At 28.5% G+C, this 13,649-nt stretch overlaps 1 protein-coding gene and 1 long non-coding RNA gene across 5 annotated transcripts; one reads left to right on the forward strand and one right to left on the reverse strand.

Annotated features, from left to right (window-relative positions):
- Positions 1 to 776: 776 nt before the first annotated feature.
- LOC129612445 (phosphatidylinositol glycan anchor biosynthesis class U protein) lies at positions 777 to 3,469 on the forward strand. 4 transcript variants are annotated; one of them, XM_055526037.1, is made up of 9 exons: positions 778 to 920; positions 1,155 to 1,381; positions 1,439 to 1,734; positions 1,796 to 1,953; positions 2,007 to 2,206; positions 2,269 to 2,696; positions 2,751 to 3,022; positions 3,084 to 3,226; positions 3,285 to 3,469. In XM_055526037.1, exons 4-9 carry the CDS (start codon positions 1,833 to 1,835, stop codon positions 3,393 to 3,395), a joined length of 1,275 nt encoding a protein of 424 aa, XP_055382012.1. In that variant the 5' UTR covers positions 778 to 920; positions 1,155 to 1,381; positions 1,439 to 1,734; positions 1,796 to 1,832; the 3' UTR covers positions 3,396 to 3,469. The 4 variants fall into 4 exon arrangements, with proteins under 4 accessions (XP_055382013.1, XP_055382012.1, XP_055382011.1 ...); XM_055526036.1 differs by having other exon boundaries at positions 1,439 to 1,953; XM_055526038.1 differs by lacking the exons at positions 1,155 to 1,381; positions 1,439 to 1,734 and having other exon boundaries at positions 777 to 920.
- A 544-nt stretch (positions 3,470 to 4,013) lies between these two features.
- LOC129612460 (uncharacterized) lies at positions 4,014 to 6,271 on the reverse strand. The gene is made up of 2 exons (XR_008697229.1): positions 5,637 to 6,271; positions 4,014 to 5,568 (listed from the first exon to the last, which is right to left on the reverse strand). It is a non-coding gene; the product is annotated as an uncharacterized LOC129612460 (long non-coding RNA).
- Positions 6,272 to 13,649: the final 7,378 nt, after the last annotated feature.

The following is a 13,649-nucleotide window of genomic DNA, read 5'->3' on the forward strand; positions in this document are numbered from 1 at the left end:
CAGTTTTATTTTTTGGGTCTGAACTTTTCATCTATAGGCTTACAAACTTCGGTTATAATAAGTATTATGAATTGAGCAAGAACAATATTTGAATCTTAACCTGCATAAAAGTCTGTTGTTATCCATATTTGTTTAAAAAATTAACAATAATCGCCTTCTTAATATTATACATACATTTAAATGTACGAATATTTTAAAATAATTCGAATGCTTACTTTGAAAAACCACTTCCGAATCGCAAATCGCTGTAAAAATGCGACTTTCGCATTTTTAAAGCTTTAAAAAACTTTCTTATGTCGGACACCTATTATGTAAAAAGAAATAATTTATTGGCGGATAGTGATTTCACAATATTATTGATTACTTTAGTACCCCTATTTTTCACACTGTTACTTTCGGCAAATAAATTAAATAGAAACCAATTTTTGTTTTAATAAAACTTATTTTTTTCAGAAAACATGGAAGCCATCTTAGCAACTTGTTTTAATTAATTTGCAAATATGTGTACGTATTAAGAACTAATTAATGTATTAATTTTATATAAACACATTAATTGGGCACATACGTATGTTTATACAAAAGATCATCCCTATTTTTGTTTTGACAGACTGTTGTACAACTAAATGTTTTCCAAGCCGAAAACACCGAAAATTTGTTTTTGTAGTTGTCATTATATGTCGATGTCGTTGCCATCTCATTAAGGGATAGACTCTCACTTTACTGTAGTACGTCTAATTACTGTAGTATAATACATGTAGTATAATACATCTATGTTGTAGACATACTAGATTAATAGAATGGCAGTAGAATACATCTTTTCTTTTCTCTCTAATATGCTTTTATAAGTATTTATTTTAGAAAAACAAATGAAACTTCAAAGTGGGACTACTAGAGCAGATTCATGCAAAGAAAATTGTTTGGTAAAAAACTAAAAGTATAGTATCAAATTGAAATTTTACAAAGTTTTATTTTGATATAATACTTTTTGTTCAAAAATTAGAAAATATTAAGACTTCAGTATTTTTTCAATGTTTAAAGCTTTTTGCAAGTTTTGTAAAGCAAAAAATTTTAAAATCAAATTATGTATTTTAAAAAAATTTAAAATCAAAAATTGAAAAAACGTTTTCTCCCGTCTTTTTTTTTTTTGAAATCAGATTGTTTTTTGCGAGAAGTTACTATTTTCTGTTTTTAAAAGTTTTTTAAGTTTTGTACAAGACTGACCTAATATGCATGTGAGCAAAATTTGAAACTGCAACAACACAAAGAATTTGTACAAACCTGAAATAAAAACAAACCGAAATTAAGAAAATAAAACCAGTTTGTTAAACTTAATTAAATCTACTACATTTTAAATCATTTAGCAAATCTGTTTTATTTTTTGGTAAGTTTTTGAGTCAATCAATAATTAACTTTAATATAAAGTATCTATGATTTTCAGAAGAACGCTTATAATGTTCATTCATGAAAATGATGTTCATCCGTATTATTCTGATATAATAATTTTTTCTAACAGTAATTTTTGTCCTCACAAAACTTTTATCACAAAAATATAAAATATTGCTTACTTTTCTTGTTCATCACAAAATATGCAAATTTTTATTGGGAATCTTCTCCCTTCTTTTGGTTGAAGTACTCTTGGAGAATCTAAAAATTCTTCTAGGAAAGGAGCTGTTTTCTAATTAGGCCGGAAATTATTATTGTGTCAATCTTCTGTTTTGACTTCTGTTGTTTAATGTTTATACTTGATTAGTCGACTTAAAAATTTTATAGTTTTAATTTTATAACCAAATTTTAGGTGTAAGAATTTGTTCAATTAAACGATATTTAATGAAATGAAGATATTTTCATATTTCGCTATTGCGGCAGGAATTAGATATGCTTTATATAAACATTCGTTTGATTTATTAAAAAACCGAGTAGAAATTTCAACGCCAGTGAATGCCCACAAAAGATGTAAGTTTTTTTCGGAACTGAAAATGTTCGCTCATTAAATTTTAAAATTTTAGTGTTGGAAGGAGTATTTTTGTATAATCGCGGCTACGACCCTTATTATGGCGATATAGTCCACGAACCACCGTTTGTATTGATTATTTTAGCATGGATTATCAACAATTTTCCTAAAATATTGCCACTTGCATACATAATTGCAGATTTAGTAACCGGCTTGATATTGAGTATGACGTCAAAATTCTTCTGTGATGCAAAAGTAAGTTAATTTGATAGGTATTTTATATGTATTATAATTGCTTTTTTGTCTCCCCTTTCTAGATTGAAAAACAAGTACAAGAAAAGCACAAATATGCTCCAGGCACAGAAAAAACCATTCAATTTGATGAAAAAGATAAAGATATAATTCCACATTACATACTTATTTCATATTTTTTTAACCCGTTTGCAATAATAAATTGCGCGGCCCTAACATCTACGGTGTTTAGTAATTTATTTCTAGCGTTATTCATGTACTTTTTATCAAAAAAAAATTCTTTTTGCCTCATATTTCTTGCATTTGAAACTACAAGAAACTTTTATGCTTTTGCTTTGATAACAACGGTTTTTGCTACTCTGCAAAAACCAACACTTTTCAAATATATTGCAGTGTTTTTTAGTTTTGTTACTATACTTACTTCATTTATTTTTATAAATTTTTTTTTAAATAAAAGCAACTGGTCGTTTATAAATTCTACAATTGCTTTCACGTAAGTATATTAAAAAAATAATAGTCTTGGATATTTATTAGGTATCGTTTTTAGATTTTTTTATCAAGATTTACAGCCCAACATTGGATTGTTCTGGTATTTCTTTACGGAAATGTTTGAACATTTTAGGACAATGTTTCTGATTACATTCCAAATGAACGCAACAGTGTTGTATTTAATACCGTTATCATTTCGTTTGAGGGAAGATTCTGTTAAACTTGCTACAGTTTTGATAGCTCTAATGGCAATATTTAAATCGTATCCATGCCTGGGAGATGTTTCACTATATTTGTCTTTGCTTCCAATCTGGAAGCAATGTTGGAAATGTAAATTTTGAATTAATATTTAATATTAAATTTATTTTGATTGTCGTGAATTTTGAAATAGTTATGGCACATAATTTCGTTGTTTTTTGCTTCTTCTTAATAAATATTTTAATAATGCCTGCTTTGTGGCACTTGTGGATATACTGCGGGTCAGCAAATGCTAATTTCTATTTTGGTGCAACTTTGGCATTTTCAACTGGACAGGTAAATCATTGAAATCTATTGTTTGTATTTGAAATTAATATAAACATAATATTTGTAGATTTTCTTAGTCACGGATCTTCTTTTTGCATATGCGAAATTGGAGTTTTGCTTAAAGCATGGCGAAAAAATCTTTGCTGGTGGAAAAGAAGCAAAAATAGTATTGGAATAAGCTGTAATATCTACTAACGTTTTCCCCAAGTGCATATTTCATTTTGGCAGTTGAATAAAATTTGTAAAAATAAATTATTGTTGCTGATTATTTCCATATATATACAGGTTGATTCAGTAAAGAATACAGTATTATATACCATTGTTTAGGGTAAAATGGGTAAAATTTTTATTCTAAACTAGTTTTCAAATTTCAAAGGTTTTTTTTTGCATGTAAACCCTTCCAAAAAGATAGAAGCTGATTGATAAAGGATTTGAAAGCAACATATTATGTATACAGTTTTGCATTTTATGTGCTTTCGGAATACCAAGCATTCGAACTTTGGAAAACAACAAGTTTTTCGCTTTTAATTTTTTTAATTTCCTTCAGTTCCTAAGTTGTAATGAGTTTAAAGATTACGTGAATAAATTTCATCCATACATACATATGTACATACATATATCGAAAATTTAATTATTAAAAATTTTTTCATAAATATGTATGTATGTATATTATTATCACTGCTTTCTGCAGGCACACATATTGTGATAAACTTTAGAAAATTAAATTATTAAAAAAAGTAATTCTTCATAACGTTTGTAGATAATGCAAAATTCTACTCAGTTCAAAAATACAAAATTAGCGTAACAAAAATAATTCATTTTATTATTTTTTTTATCCAAGAAAATAATTAACGAATTATTAATAAATATTAAATTAAAATTATATTTAGAGTGAAATATAATAAACGATTCTTATAATACCTAGAAGTTCAAACACTTTCTGCTGTTGGCTGCAGTTCAACGATAGTAAATTTTAACCATTCTTTAAAATTTACAATCGAATACAAATAAAAAGCAAGACCCAAGTTTCAAATCAAAAGTTTAGAAAAACAATTTTAGTTGGTTTCTTGGTTCGTATATGAAGTATAGGGAAAAATATTAAGCATTTCAAAGGCGTACAAAAGGTAAAAAATGTATTTTTATAAAACTACACGTTGTATCAGTTAATTAGCAATATGTCCATACAATTCTTTTTAGGTTTTTATGTAATTTTAGTTATACTAGGAAATATTTTCACATTGTTAATAAGTCTAACTCATTTATTTACTTATAGAAGTTTTAAAGTTCCTGATGTGGTAGCTTTAGTCAGGAAATTAGATTTACTAACAATGTTAAAACATTTCTTTATATGAGTAAAATTACATACCTAAAGAGAATTAAATGGACTTTTAATATAAAAAGAATACATATACAATTTTTAAAAATTGTATATGTATTCTTTTTATGTATAAACATTGTATATGTATATGTATAAAAATCACCTAAACTCCGAACGGATAAAACTGGTCCTACAGACCCACTATTACCTCTGCGCTAACTTGGTTTTTCCACATAGGAATTAAATAATTTCCATAAGGAAATTGGTATTTTGTGTTAAATCAAAAGGTCCTGTTCGTTTAAGTTTTTCTGTCATAACGCCATTGTCTAGCAGCCGAGTTGCTTCCATATTTACATGCTGTTCTAGACGAGTCCTATGCTTTGTACCACAGCTCCTAATTTCATCCGCAACCAAAGGAATTCCTAAGTTCTTGTGGATATCACTATTACGTACATACCATGGCGCATTTATCACGCCCCGTACAACTTTATTCTGGAAGGTTGGAATTCTGTGAATGTGAGTCTTCTTGGCACAACCCCACAGTTTAATGCCATAAAGCCATATTGATTTAATGATTAGGTTATAAATCAATATTTTATTATCAATTGCCAAATTGGACTTACGACCTAGGAGCCAATAATTTTCTCTACATTTATTTTCTAATTCTATGTGTTTCTTTTTTATAATTATGCGCTTTCCACCTTAACTTGACATCTAAAGTCATTCCTAGGTATTTTGTTGAGTTATGGTTGGCTACGTTCGTTCCATTTAAGTTAATTTGTGGTGGATTCACTATTTTCCGATTGGTGAAGTTTATTTGTGGTAGATCACTCGTGTAAAGCAAGTACAACGTTGGACATAATATACTGCCTTGTGGCACACCTGCTCTTATTTCTCTTAGCGTGGAGTATTCAGCGTCTTGTTTAATTCTAAATAATCTATCAGCTAAGTAAGATTCCAAAATTGCCACAAGTGGCGATGGTATAATTTTTTCCTAACTTAAATATGAGACCTTTGTGCCATTATTTGTATTCTAAAAATATAGAAGAGCAGATTTCTTTATTTTTTAGCTTTTTCTATAATATTCGTTATTCTATAGACCTGGTCTATTGTAGATTGGTTTCTTCTAAAACCAAATTTATGGTTTGGTATGGGGCCTCTATTTTCTATTATTGGCTTCAATCTCCTTAATAGCAGCTTTCAAAAGACTTAGATATCACTGTTCCATGCAGCTTTTTGTATCATTTTAATAAATCCTTCCAACTCAAGATCTAATTATTCTCTTGATTGTGTATTAATATTTACATCAATATTGTTTATTAAGTGTGGTTTAAATAATGTTCTAGTTATTTATTTAGTTTTAATATGACAGCAGAGTGATCTGAATTAAAATCATAATTATCTTCAAGGTTTAGAAAGTTTTCTGATATTTTTTTGGTTATAAAAAAGTCAGTAACATCAGGAATTTTGTTAGTGTTAGTAGGTTAATAAGTAGGAGTGTCAGTGGAGTGATAGCAACAACCTAGTTCTATAATAGCTTTTCTTAGCTCTCTTCCTCTATTTGGGGTGATTCTAGAACCCCAATGTGTATGTTTGGCATAGAGCCCTGCATGAATATAAACTAAAAAAGTGTGCAATATATTTTATGTTAACAAGAACACTATTTTGATATTGTTCTAGAATCTAGATTATTGCACACGTTTTACGATATAAAAAGCTTTATGTTATAGTTCATGTTTTTTTCCTTCTCTTTCGATAATCATTTTCGTTAACGCAGATCAAGTTTCATAAAATAGAATAAAGCTTTCTACTTTTTAACGTACATATGTATGTAGTGTACACTTACTTGAACATCGTTGTACAGTTAAATATTCCGTGACTTCAATAATGCGCTTACGACGTAAACTTTACAAAGTATCACATTCCAAAAAGTTTAGTAAAAGCTCTTGACATTGTACACTTTTCCAAAATGCGTTCTATACGTAGTGGATACGTAAAATAAAAGTAAATTGGGTATCGAAAAAATCGAGCACGCCTGTTTTTGTACAAGTCATATAAATGTTGCCAAAAATAATCAATTAAATAAACCAGTACATATTTTTAGCAATAAGGTGCTAGTTATTAAGTTTTTTCCCAAAATGCAGCATAAAAATGCTATGTTTTTAATGAAGTGGTAGCGTTTGTTAAAAATTAACGTTTGCGCAGAGCTGTAAATTCAAATTTTCAAATAAACGTCAAAGTATGTATTGAAATTAATGTCTTTATATATAACAAGTCCCAATACTCAATTTTTTTTACGAAATATTACGAATTTTTGGCTTCGTTGCCGGTTTTTTCTTTAAATGCCACTGATCGTGTCATATTTTTTATTATTTTTTTCTTTTTTTTAAGTAGAAAAGAGTTTAATATTTTAAAAAATCTCAGGATATTATACACATTTTTTAAAAAGCTTCCCATTAAAATTCTGTTGCACGAAAAAGAAAGAAAGGTAGGAGGGAAGATAAAATGAAAAAAAATTTGAAATTCATATTTCAGTATGGTTTCAAATGTTAATGAGGAAGGATGTATGTTTTTTCATGCACATTTTGTATTTCCCAATAAAATAAGTTGAGTAGTGTCGGCTAACAAAAATGTTATTAAAAGTAATATAGGTTGACACATTTCAACAATTTTATCTCATTTCGGTTATTTATACGTTACTTATAAAATTGTTTCAAATAATTTCAGTTAGTTTTTAAGTTATTAATAATAAATATGTATGTACCTACTTCCAATAATTTTTTTTTTAAATAATTTTTTTAAAACTATTTCAAACATGTTGAATGCTTCAAAAATTTTGCTGTACTCTTTTTTCATATTTTATTAGCAGGTAAACAAGAGCAATCTATTTATAAAATGTCCCTGCATGTGTATGTATGACCTATCTTAATTCTTAACGGAAAGAATATTACATAAAGAACAAAAATTTTAAAATACCTGTTATTTTACAGTCGGAATTTTTGAGTCATTTGGTAAAATACCATTTATTTCAAAAATAAAAAAAATATTCAAATCCGGTCATAAAAATATATGATTGTTTTTTTGAAACATTTTAAATATTTTTTTTTCTTAGGTAATTGATATAAATGATAGTAAGTTTTTAATATTTTTTCAAATAAAAATAGAGGTAAAATTTTGAAGTTTATATAAAATTTGTATTTAACAAATAGTATTTGATTGTATTTTAGATATTATTTTCTAATTCCCTCTTCAAATTTTTTCTTTACTATGTATTTATATCAATATTCAATAATTATCTTTCATTAATTATATTTTCAACTTGACACCAAAGTTACTCCCCATATCTTGAGTTAACTTACCCTATGAAAAAAAAAGCTGTGCACTTAAAAATAATGAAATGCTTTCAGTAACATATAAAACGTTGAAGGCGAAGGATGTGCTTGTTGTTTTTCCGCTTTTTTTTTTAAATTTTAAAATAATTATCAATGAAAATATTAATATATTTTTTTGATTTTTCAAATATATTTTCTAAATTTTACCTGCTTTATAATAAGTGTGAATTTATTTTAATATTTCTTCTCAAAAATAGCCACTTCGATTTAAAAAAACCCATATAAAATAAGGTCGTGCTTTCAAGTTTCTCTCTGAGCATTGGGACTTGTTAGATATAAAGACATTAATTGATATTGTAAAAATTGTATTCCAAAATATGTCAAAAGCTTTAGCAGTTTTTTTTACAATGTAAAGATATTGAAAGCTCTGAGACGGTACTACAACCTTATTAATACCGTACTTAAACTTTTTATAAGGCATTATTGAAGTCACTGATTGTGTACAATGAAACTATACACTGTTGTATGCTGAGTTTAATGTTTTATATTGTATAGAGTGTTATATATTCAGTGGATAGCTTTATTATGTCTTCACTTTATTTTACCGTACATAGTAGCGGTTAGTAGATCAAAACAATGTAAAATAGAGTAAAAAAGGCACATTTTTTTCAAAATTTTTGGGAAATGTGCTAAAAAATTATCAATAAAATAATATACAATTTTCATGATTACGATAATTATTTTTTAATTCAAATTTATAAACAAATAAAATTATTGTAACAAATTAAATAATAAATTATCAAAATTCATATAGAAAAAATTTAAATCATTATTTAATTTGTCAAAATTATTCGATGTTAATAAAAAGTTTTACTTCATATTCGAAGTGTTCTTTGTTTAAAATAGAATTTAAAAACATTATAGGATCTATACGAAAAGGAACATAACCTTGATCTTTTTTCTGAAATTGAATTAAAATGAAAATGTTCTTTCTGATTCGGCATTGCTAATAGGAATTGAAAAAATTTTGGTACTTAGTTTATATAAAAGTGGAAATTGAGCTTTAATTTCAAATCCACCATTGAAGAGCGTCAAAACCATCATGCATAAAAATAAACATATTTGAATATGACTTAAGTTCATGTTCAATGCGCTGTTCTGAGGAATTTATATTTCTGTTGCAAATAAAATCACCAAATACATTTATGGATTTAGTTGATAAATCAGACGTATTTTCATTATTTGGTTCATTAGTATCTTGTCAATAATTAACAATCAATACTTAACATTTTTCCAAGACCATATTTACCTCTTCTTAGTTAAAATGGTGCATTTTATTGCAGATTGAAAGATTAGGATATATCACCGATTCTATATTTTCCAAAAAAGTTCCTTTTAATCTTTTTAAAGATTCTACATCAGAATTACTAGCAATACTTTTTTCAAAAAATGTAAATATGTATGTATGTACATATATGTTAATGAAGAGTTATGTAATTAGTTCCTTCTATTTTTCGACATATCTGCAAAATATTTTAGGAAATATCTTATCTAAGTTAGACTACTTAAAGGTAGCGTACTAATGCTGGCTTCGTCTCTTTGCACCAAAATATCATTAACTGAGACCCAACTTTTTTTCTATAGAAACTTGTAAGTAAAAAACTGTACTCCATCTGGTTGGAACATAACTTTTTATGCCAGTGTCTCACAAACTATTTAGATAAGCTTTTTTAAAATATCGAGCAATTGTTGTGCATGTTTTTATCATGTTATCTATTTCTAAAACTTGACTACAAGACTTTTCTATCACATTGTTTAATAAATTATTTCAACAATTTAGTCTTTGACTATGAGGAAAGGCACTAATCATATTTCTCTTTCGATCTGTGACAATTATTATATTGCTATCAAATTGAACATTGAAACCATTAAGATGCTTGAAATTTTTTCACCTAGACATAAAGTTTACATTTTTTACACAATATGTAAAATTGTTACGTATTATTGTTTCTAACTAACCTGTACATCTATCGTTATCCATTGTTTGCATTCCTAGAACACGATTTATTAAATTCCCGTTTGATATGTAATGGACAGTTACGCAAGTGTAAGTTAATTTTAAATGATTTTCCGTCCATAAATCTGTTGTTAAAGGAAGTCCAATTTCCTTTACATTATTTATTTCCTCTTTTATTTTTGCTCTATATATTTCATTTAATTTTAAAATATTTCTAAATATTTAATAATTGTTGTTGGGTGCGGAATCAATTTAGTGACATCGATATTTTGTCCTAAATTTGCTCCAACAGATAAAACATATTTTATTAAATTACGAAAACTAATAGCCTGTGCTATTAAAAATGGTACTAAAAACTCTGCTAAAACTAAGAACAGATGATCAAAACACGCTTCCTGTGGGAGCAAAAATAACCGATAAGTATGTAGATGATGGAATGTCAGGTAGCGATACAGTTGAACAAACCGTACAAGGCATATTATAACTTGTAAACATCCAAAAAAGGGCTGGCTTTAGACTTCACGAATGGGCAGGTAATAACTCACAACTCGTAAACAATACAATGCCGACAAAATGCGTTGAAATGGAAAATACACAAATTGAGTCACGTAAAACAGTAGGAATACGATGGCACCCAAAAGAAGACGAATTTAGAATAATCGACCTTTCGAACACACCAAAATATATCACAAAAAGAGTTACACTCTCTGAAATTTCCAGGAATTTCGTCCCACTTGGGTGTTTGGCACCAGTTGTATTAACCGCAAAAAAGTTTCTACAAGACATATGGAACAAAAATGTTGATTGGAATGAGCTATTACCATCACGTCTACATGATAAATACATCAATTTTTGGAAACCAATTGCAATTTATAGATCATGGGTTCTGTAACGCTTCAGGTAGAGCATATGCCGAAGTAGTATACTCACTACTACACCAAAACGGTCATGTATCAACATTAATCACCGCCAAAACAAAATTAGCATCGCCTTCGCAAAAACTTTTAATTCCGCGACTAGAACTGAAAGGATTTAGAAATAATAATAATGAAAACTAAGAAACTTACTTATGTGTAATAAATATAATTTTTTACTTACATCCATTTTATTTAACTTTCTTAAAATTTATGTTAAACAAAAAAAACTTGAATTTAAACGGAAAAATTGGAAACTTGTTGCACATTTAATATTCATTAATTTAATAACGCACACTAAAAACATCATTGCACACGATAATTACATGTCTGTTTTACGAGATTTTCATATACACTATTCGAAAATAACAATAATAACAAGTACTTCATGCAAAAGTTTTTTACACCGTAAAACGTGTGTCATATTCCAATACGAAATAAGAATACTGTTCTTGTTATAATATTTCATATTGATGTTTCTTATTTCAATATGAATTTTTGCAAGTGGTATAACAATTATTAAAACAAATACACTATAAATTAATAAAGTGTACATCGTATTCTGTACCTTTTAAGTTTGTGAATGGCTTGATTTGAATTTGAATATATTCATGTAGAGCTTTAGTTTGGCTTTATAGTTACCTTCCATTAGATATATATATATGTATGTTTGTACAGGAGATCTTTAAAATTATTTTTCGCAATGCTGCAATTTGGTCTACAGTATACAGCACCTGCACTAAAGTCTTCTTTAGTAGATTTAATTTTTATCGAAATAAGCTGAATTTCAGCTGTTTCTATCTTGTTTCTATTCTTCATTATGTACCGCTTTAAGCAATCATAACCTTTTATTTTAAGACCCGCATTATACGTCAAATGAGCCACCGACACCAAACAAATATCTATATTTTTCGTTTTGAGAAAAATCTCTAATTCTTGTTTCTTATTAAGAACACCATTAGCATTCCAAGTTCATTTACGTATTTCATTTACGTATATCTTTTCTTAATTTCTTTGGTGTCCCCGTTTACACTTCATTTTTAATAATCTTTTAAATCGAGCGTCATTTGCATAATGTCTACGTTAGTTCTTTTCATTCGTGGGATTTTGTTCACAGGTTCCTTATTACTATTCTTATATCCTGTTTTGCTTTTAAGTGCCTGTGAATATGACACTTCGTTTAACACTTGGCTAGGTGTTGTTATTCTGGCTATATTCGGAGCTTTTTGCTCATTAAGTTTAACTTGATTTTGTTTGGTTTTATTCTTTTTTAATCTTCTTTTTTGCAATTCTTTTGCAACCAAACAACCTCGATAGCTAGCAGGGTGTGGCCCATTGCAGTGCACACATTTGGTCTGACAATTATTTTTATTGTGGCACTCTGCTGTCATATAGCTTCTCTTTGGCAAAATTTTTGTGTGTGTCCAAATCACTGGCATCTTTTGCATCGCGAAATTGACTTTGTGCTTCTAGGAGTTTCAATTTTTACTCTCATGTGTTGTAAGTATTCTATTTTATAGATTTCGGTTATCTCTTCCGAATGGGTAAAAGATAACATAAGGAGCGGTTTAACTGAAATATGTTTTCCATTTTCTTTTTTCCTTTTGATTTTATTTACAACACCTAGACATTTAAAGCCTTTGCTAATGAGCTCATTTTTTATATCCTCGGGCTAATACAATGGATGGAGATTTCTAGCCATAACTTCAACTGGCCTTGTCAGTTTATTCTCATACGTGTGCCACTCCAGTCTAGACTTACTTATAGCTTTTGTAAGCAATCTGTATTCATTTTCATTCCCCACATTTAGTTTTAATTGGTCATTGTTCACCATGTTGACCCTAACGCTTTTTTTTTTTTAATATGTCAACTTTTGTGGGAGAAGTTTTTAATGTTGTTCAATATAACCAGAGAAGGCTTGTCATTCTTTGGATTTTCAACCTTTATTTTAGTTCTGGTTTCATTATTTTTGTTAACTGTCTTCTCTGAATTTACTTCAGCAGATTTTTCCACTATTCGCTTCTTTGCATTATTCTGTTCAGTTCTTCCTCGTCGGTTTCATATACAATAACTTCCGCAGCTTTGTTCTTTTTTTCTGTGGATGCAGATTTTATTTGATTTCTTAAATTTACATTCTCTAATTTTTATTTGCAGATATCGTTTTGTAGCACTTTACAAAGACTCTCTAACTCGGTTATTCTCGAATCCTGAGCATCCAATTTACTGTCCTGTATAAGAAGCTTTCTCATATTACCCTCTTCCCCAGAATCCATGAGACCAGCCTCCGAAGAGTGTGGATTTTCCAGGATTACTGGATAACCACCTGGGGTATACAATCCCTGTGTTTAGTTCATTGCATCTGTTTTGTTTTATTTCGCAGTTCTCTTCTCCTAGCCTTTGAAAATAATTCCCTCGTGTAAGGCAGCACATATAATTTCTGACGTTCCTCAGGGATCAGTCGCAGACCAGAGATCCGATAATTGTGAGTACGCCGCCTCTGGATTTCTATTAGATTTTAGCGGACTCTTACCACAAGCATAATCGTGGCCCAATCCGCCCGGAAAATCGGGAAGAATATTCCAAAAATGCTAATTTTGAAGTAAATCCAAAAAAATTTAAAAATGTGAAAGAAAAATGAATGTTCCATGGTGGAACAAAGAAATCAAAAATGCTTTAAAAACAAAACAATCTGCATTTAGGAAATTTATGAGAAAATAAAAAGTTTTTTTATTTTTTCATCGAAGGAAAGAGGAAAGCATAAATGCTACTGACATACCATTCCCTGGCAACCCAGAGTTAGTTATGCGTTTTACTACAAAAACCTTCTCCTTATATTCCTTATATTCTGATA

This window comes from Condylostylus longicornis, unplaced genomic scaffold, assembly GCF_029603195.1.
Source record: "Condylostylus longicornis isolate FDR11 unplaced genomic scaffold, ASM2960319v2 ptg000072l, whole genome shotgun sequence".
NCBI lineage: Eukaryota > Metazoa > Arthropoda > Insecta > Diptera > Dolichopodidae > Condylostylus > Condylostylus longicornis.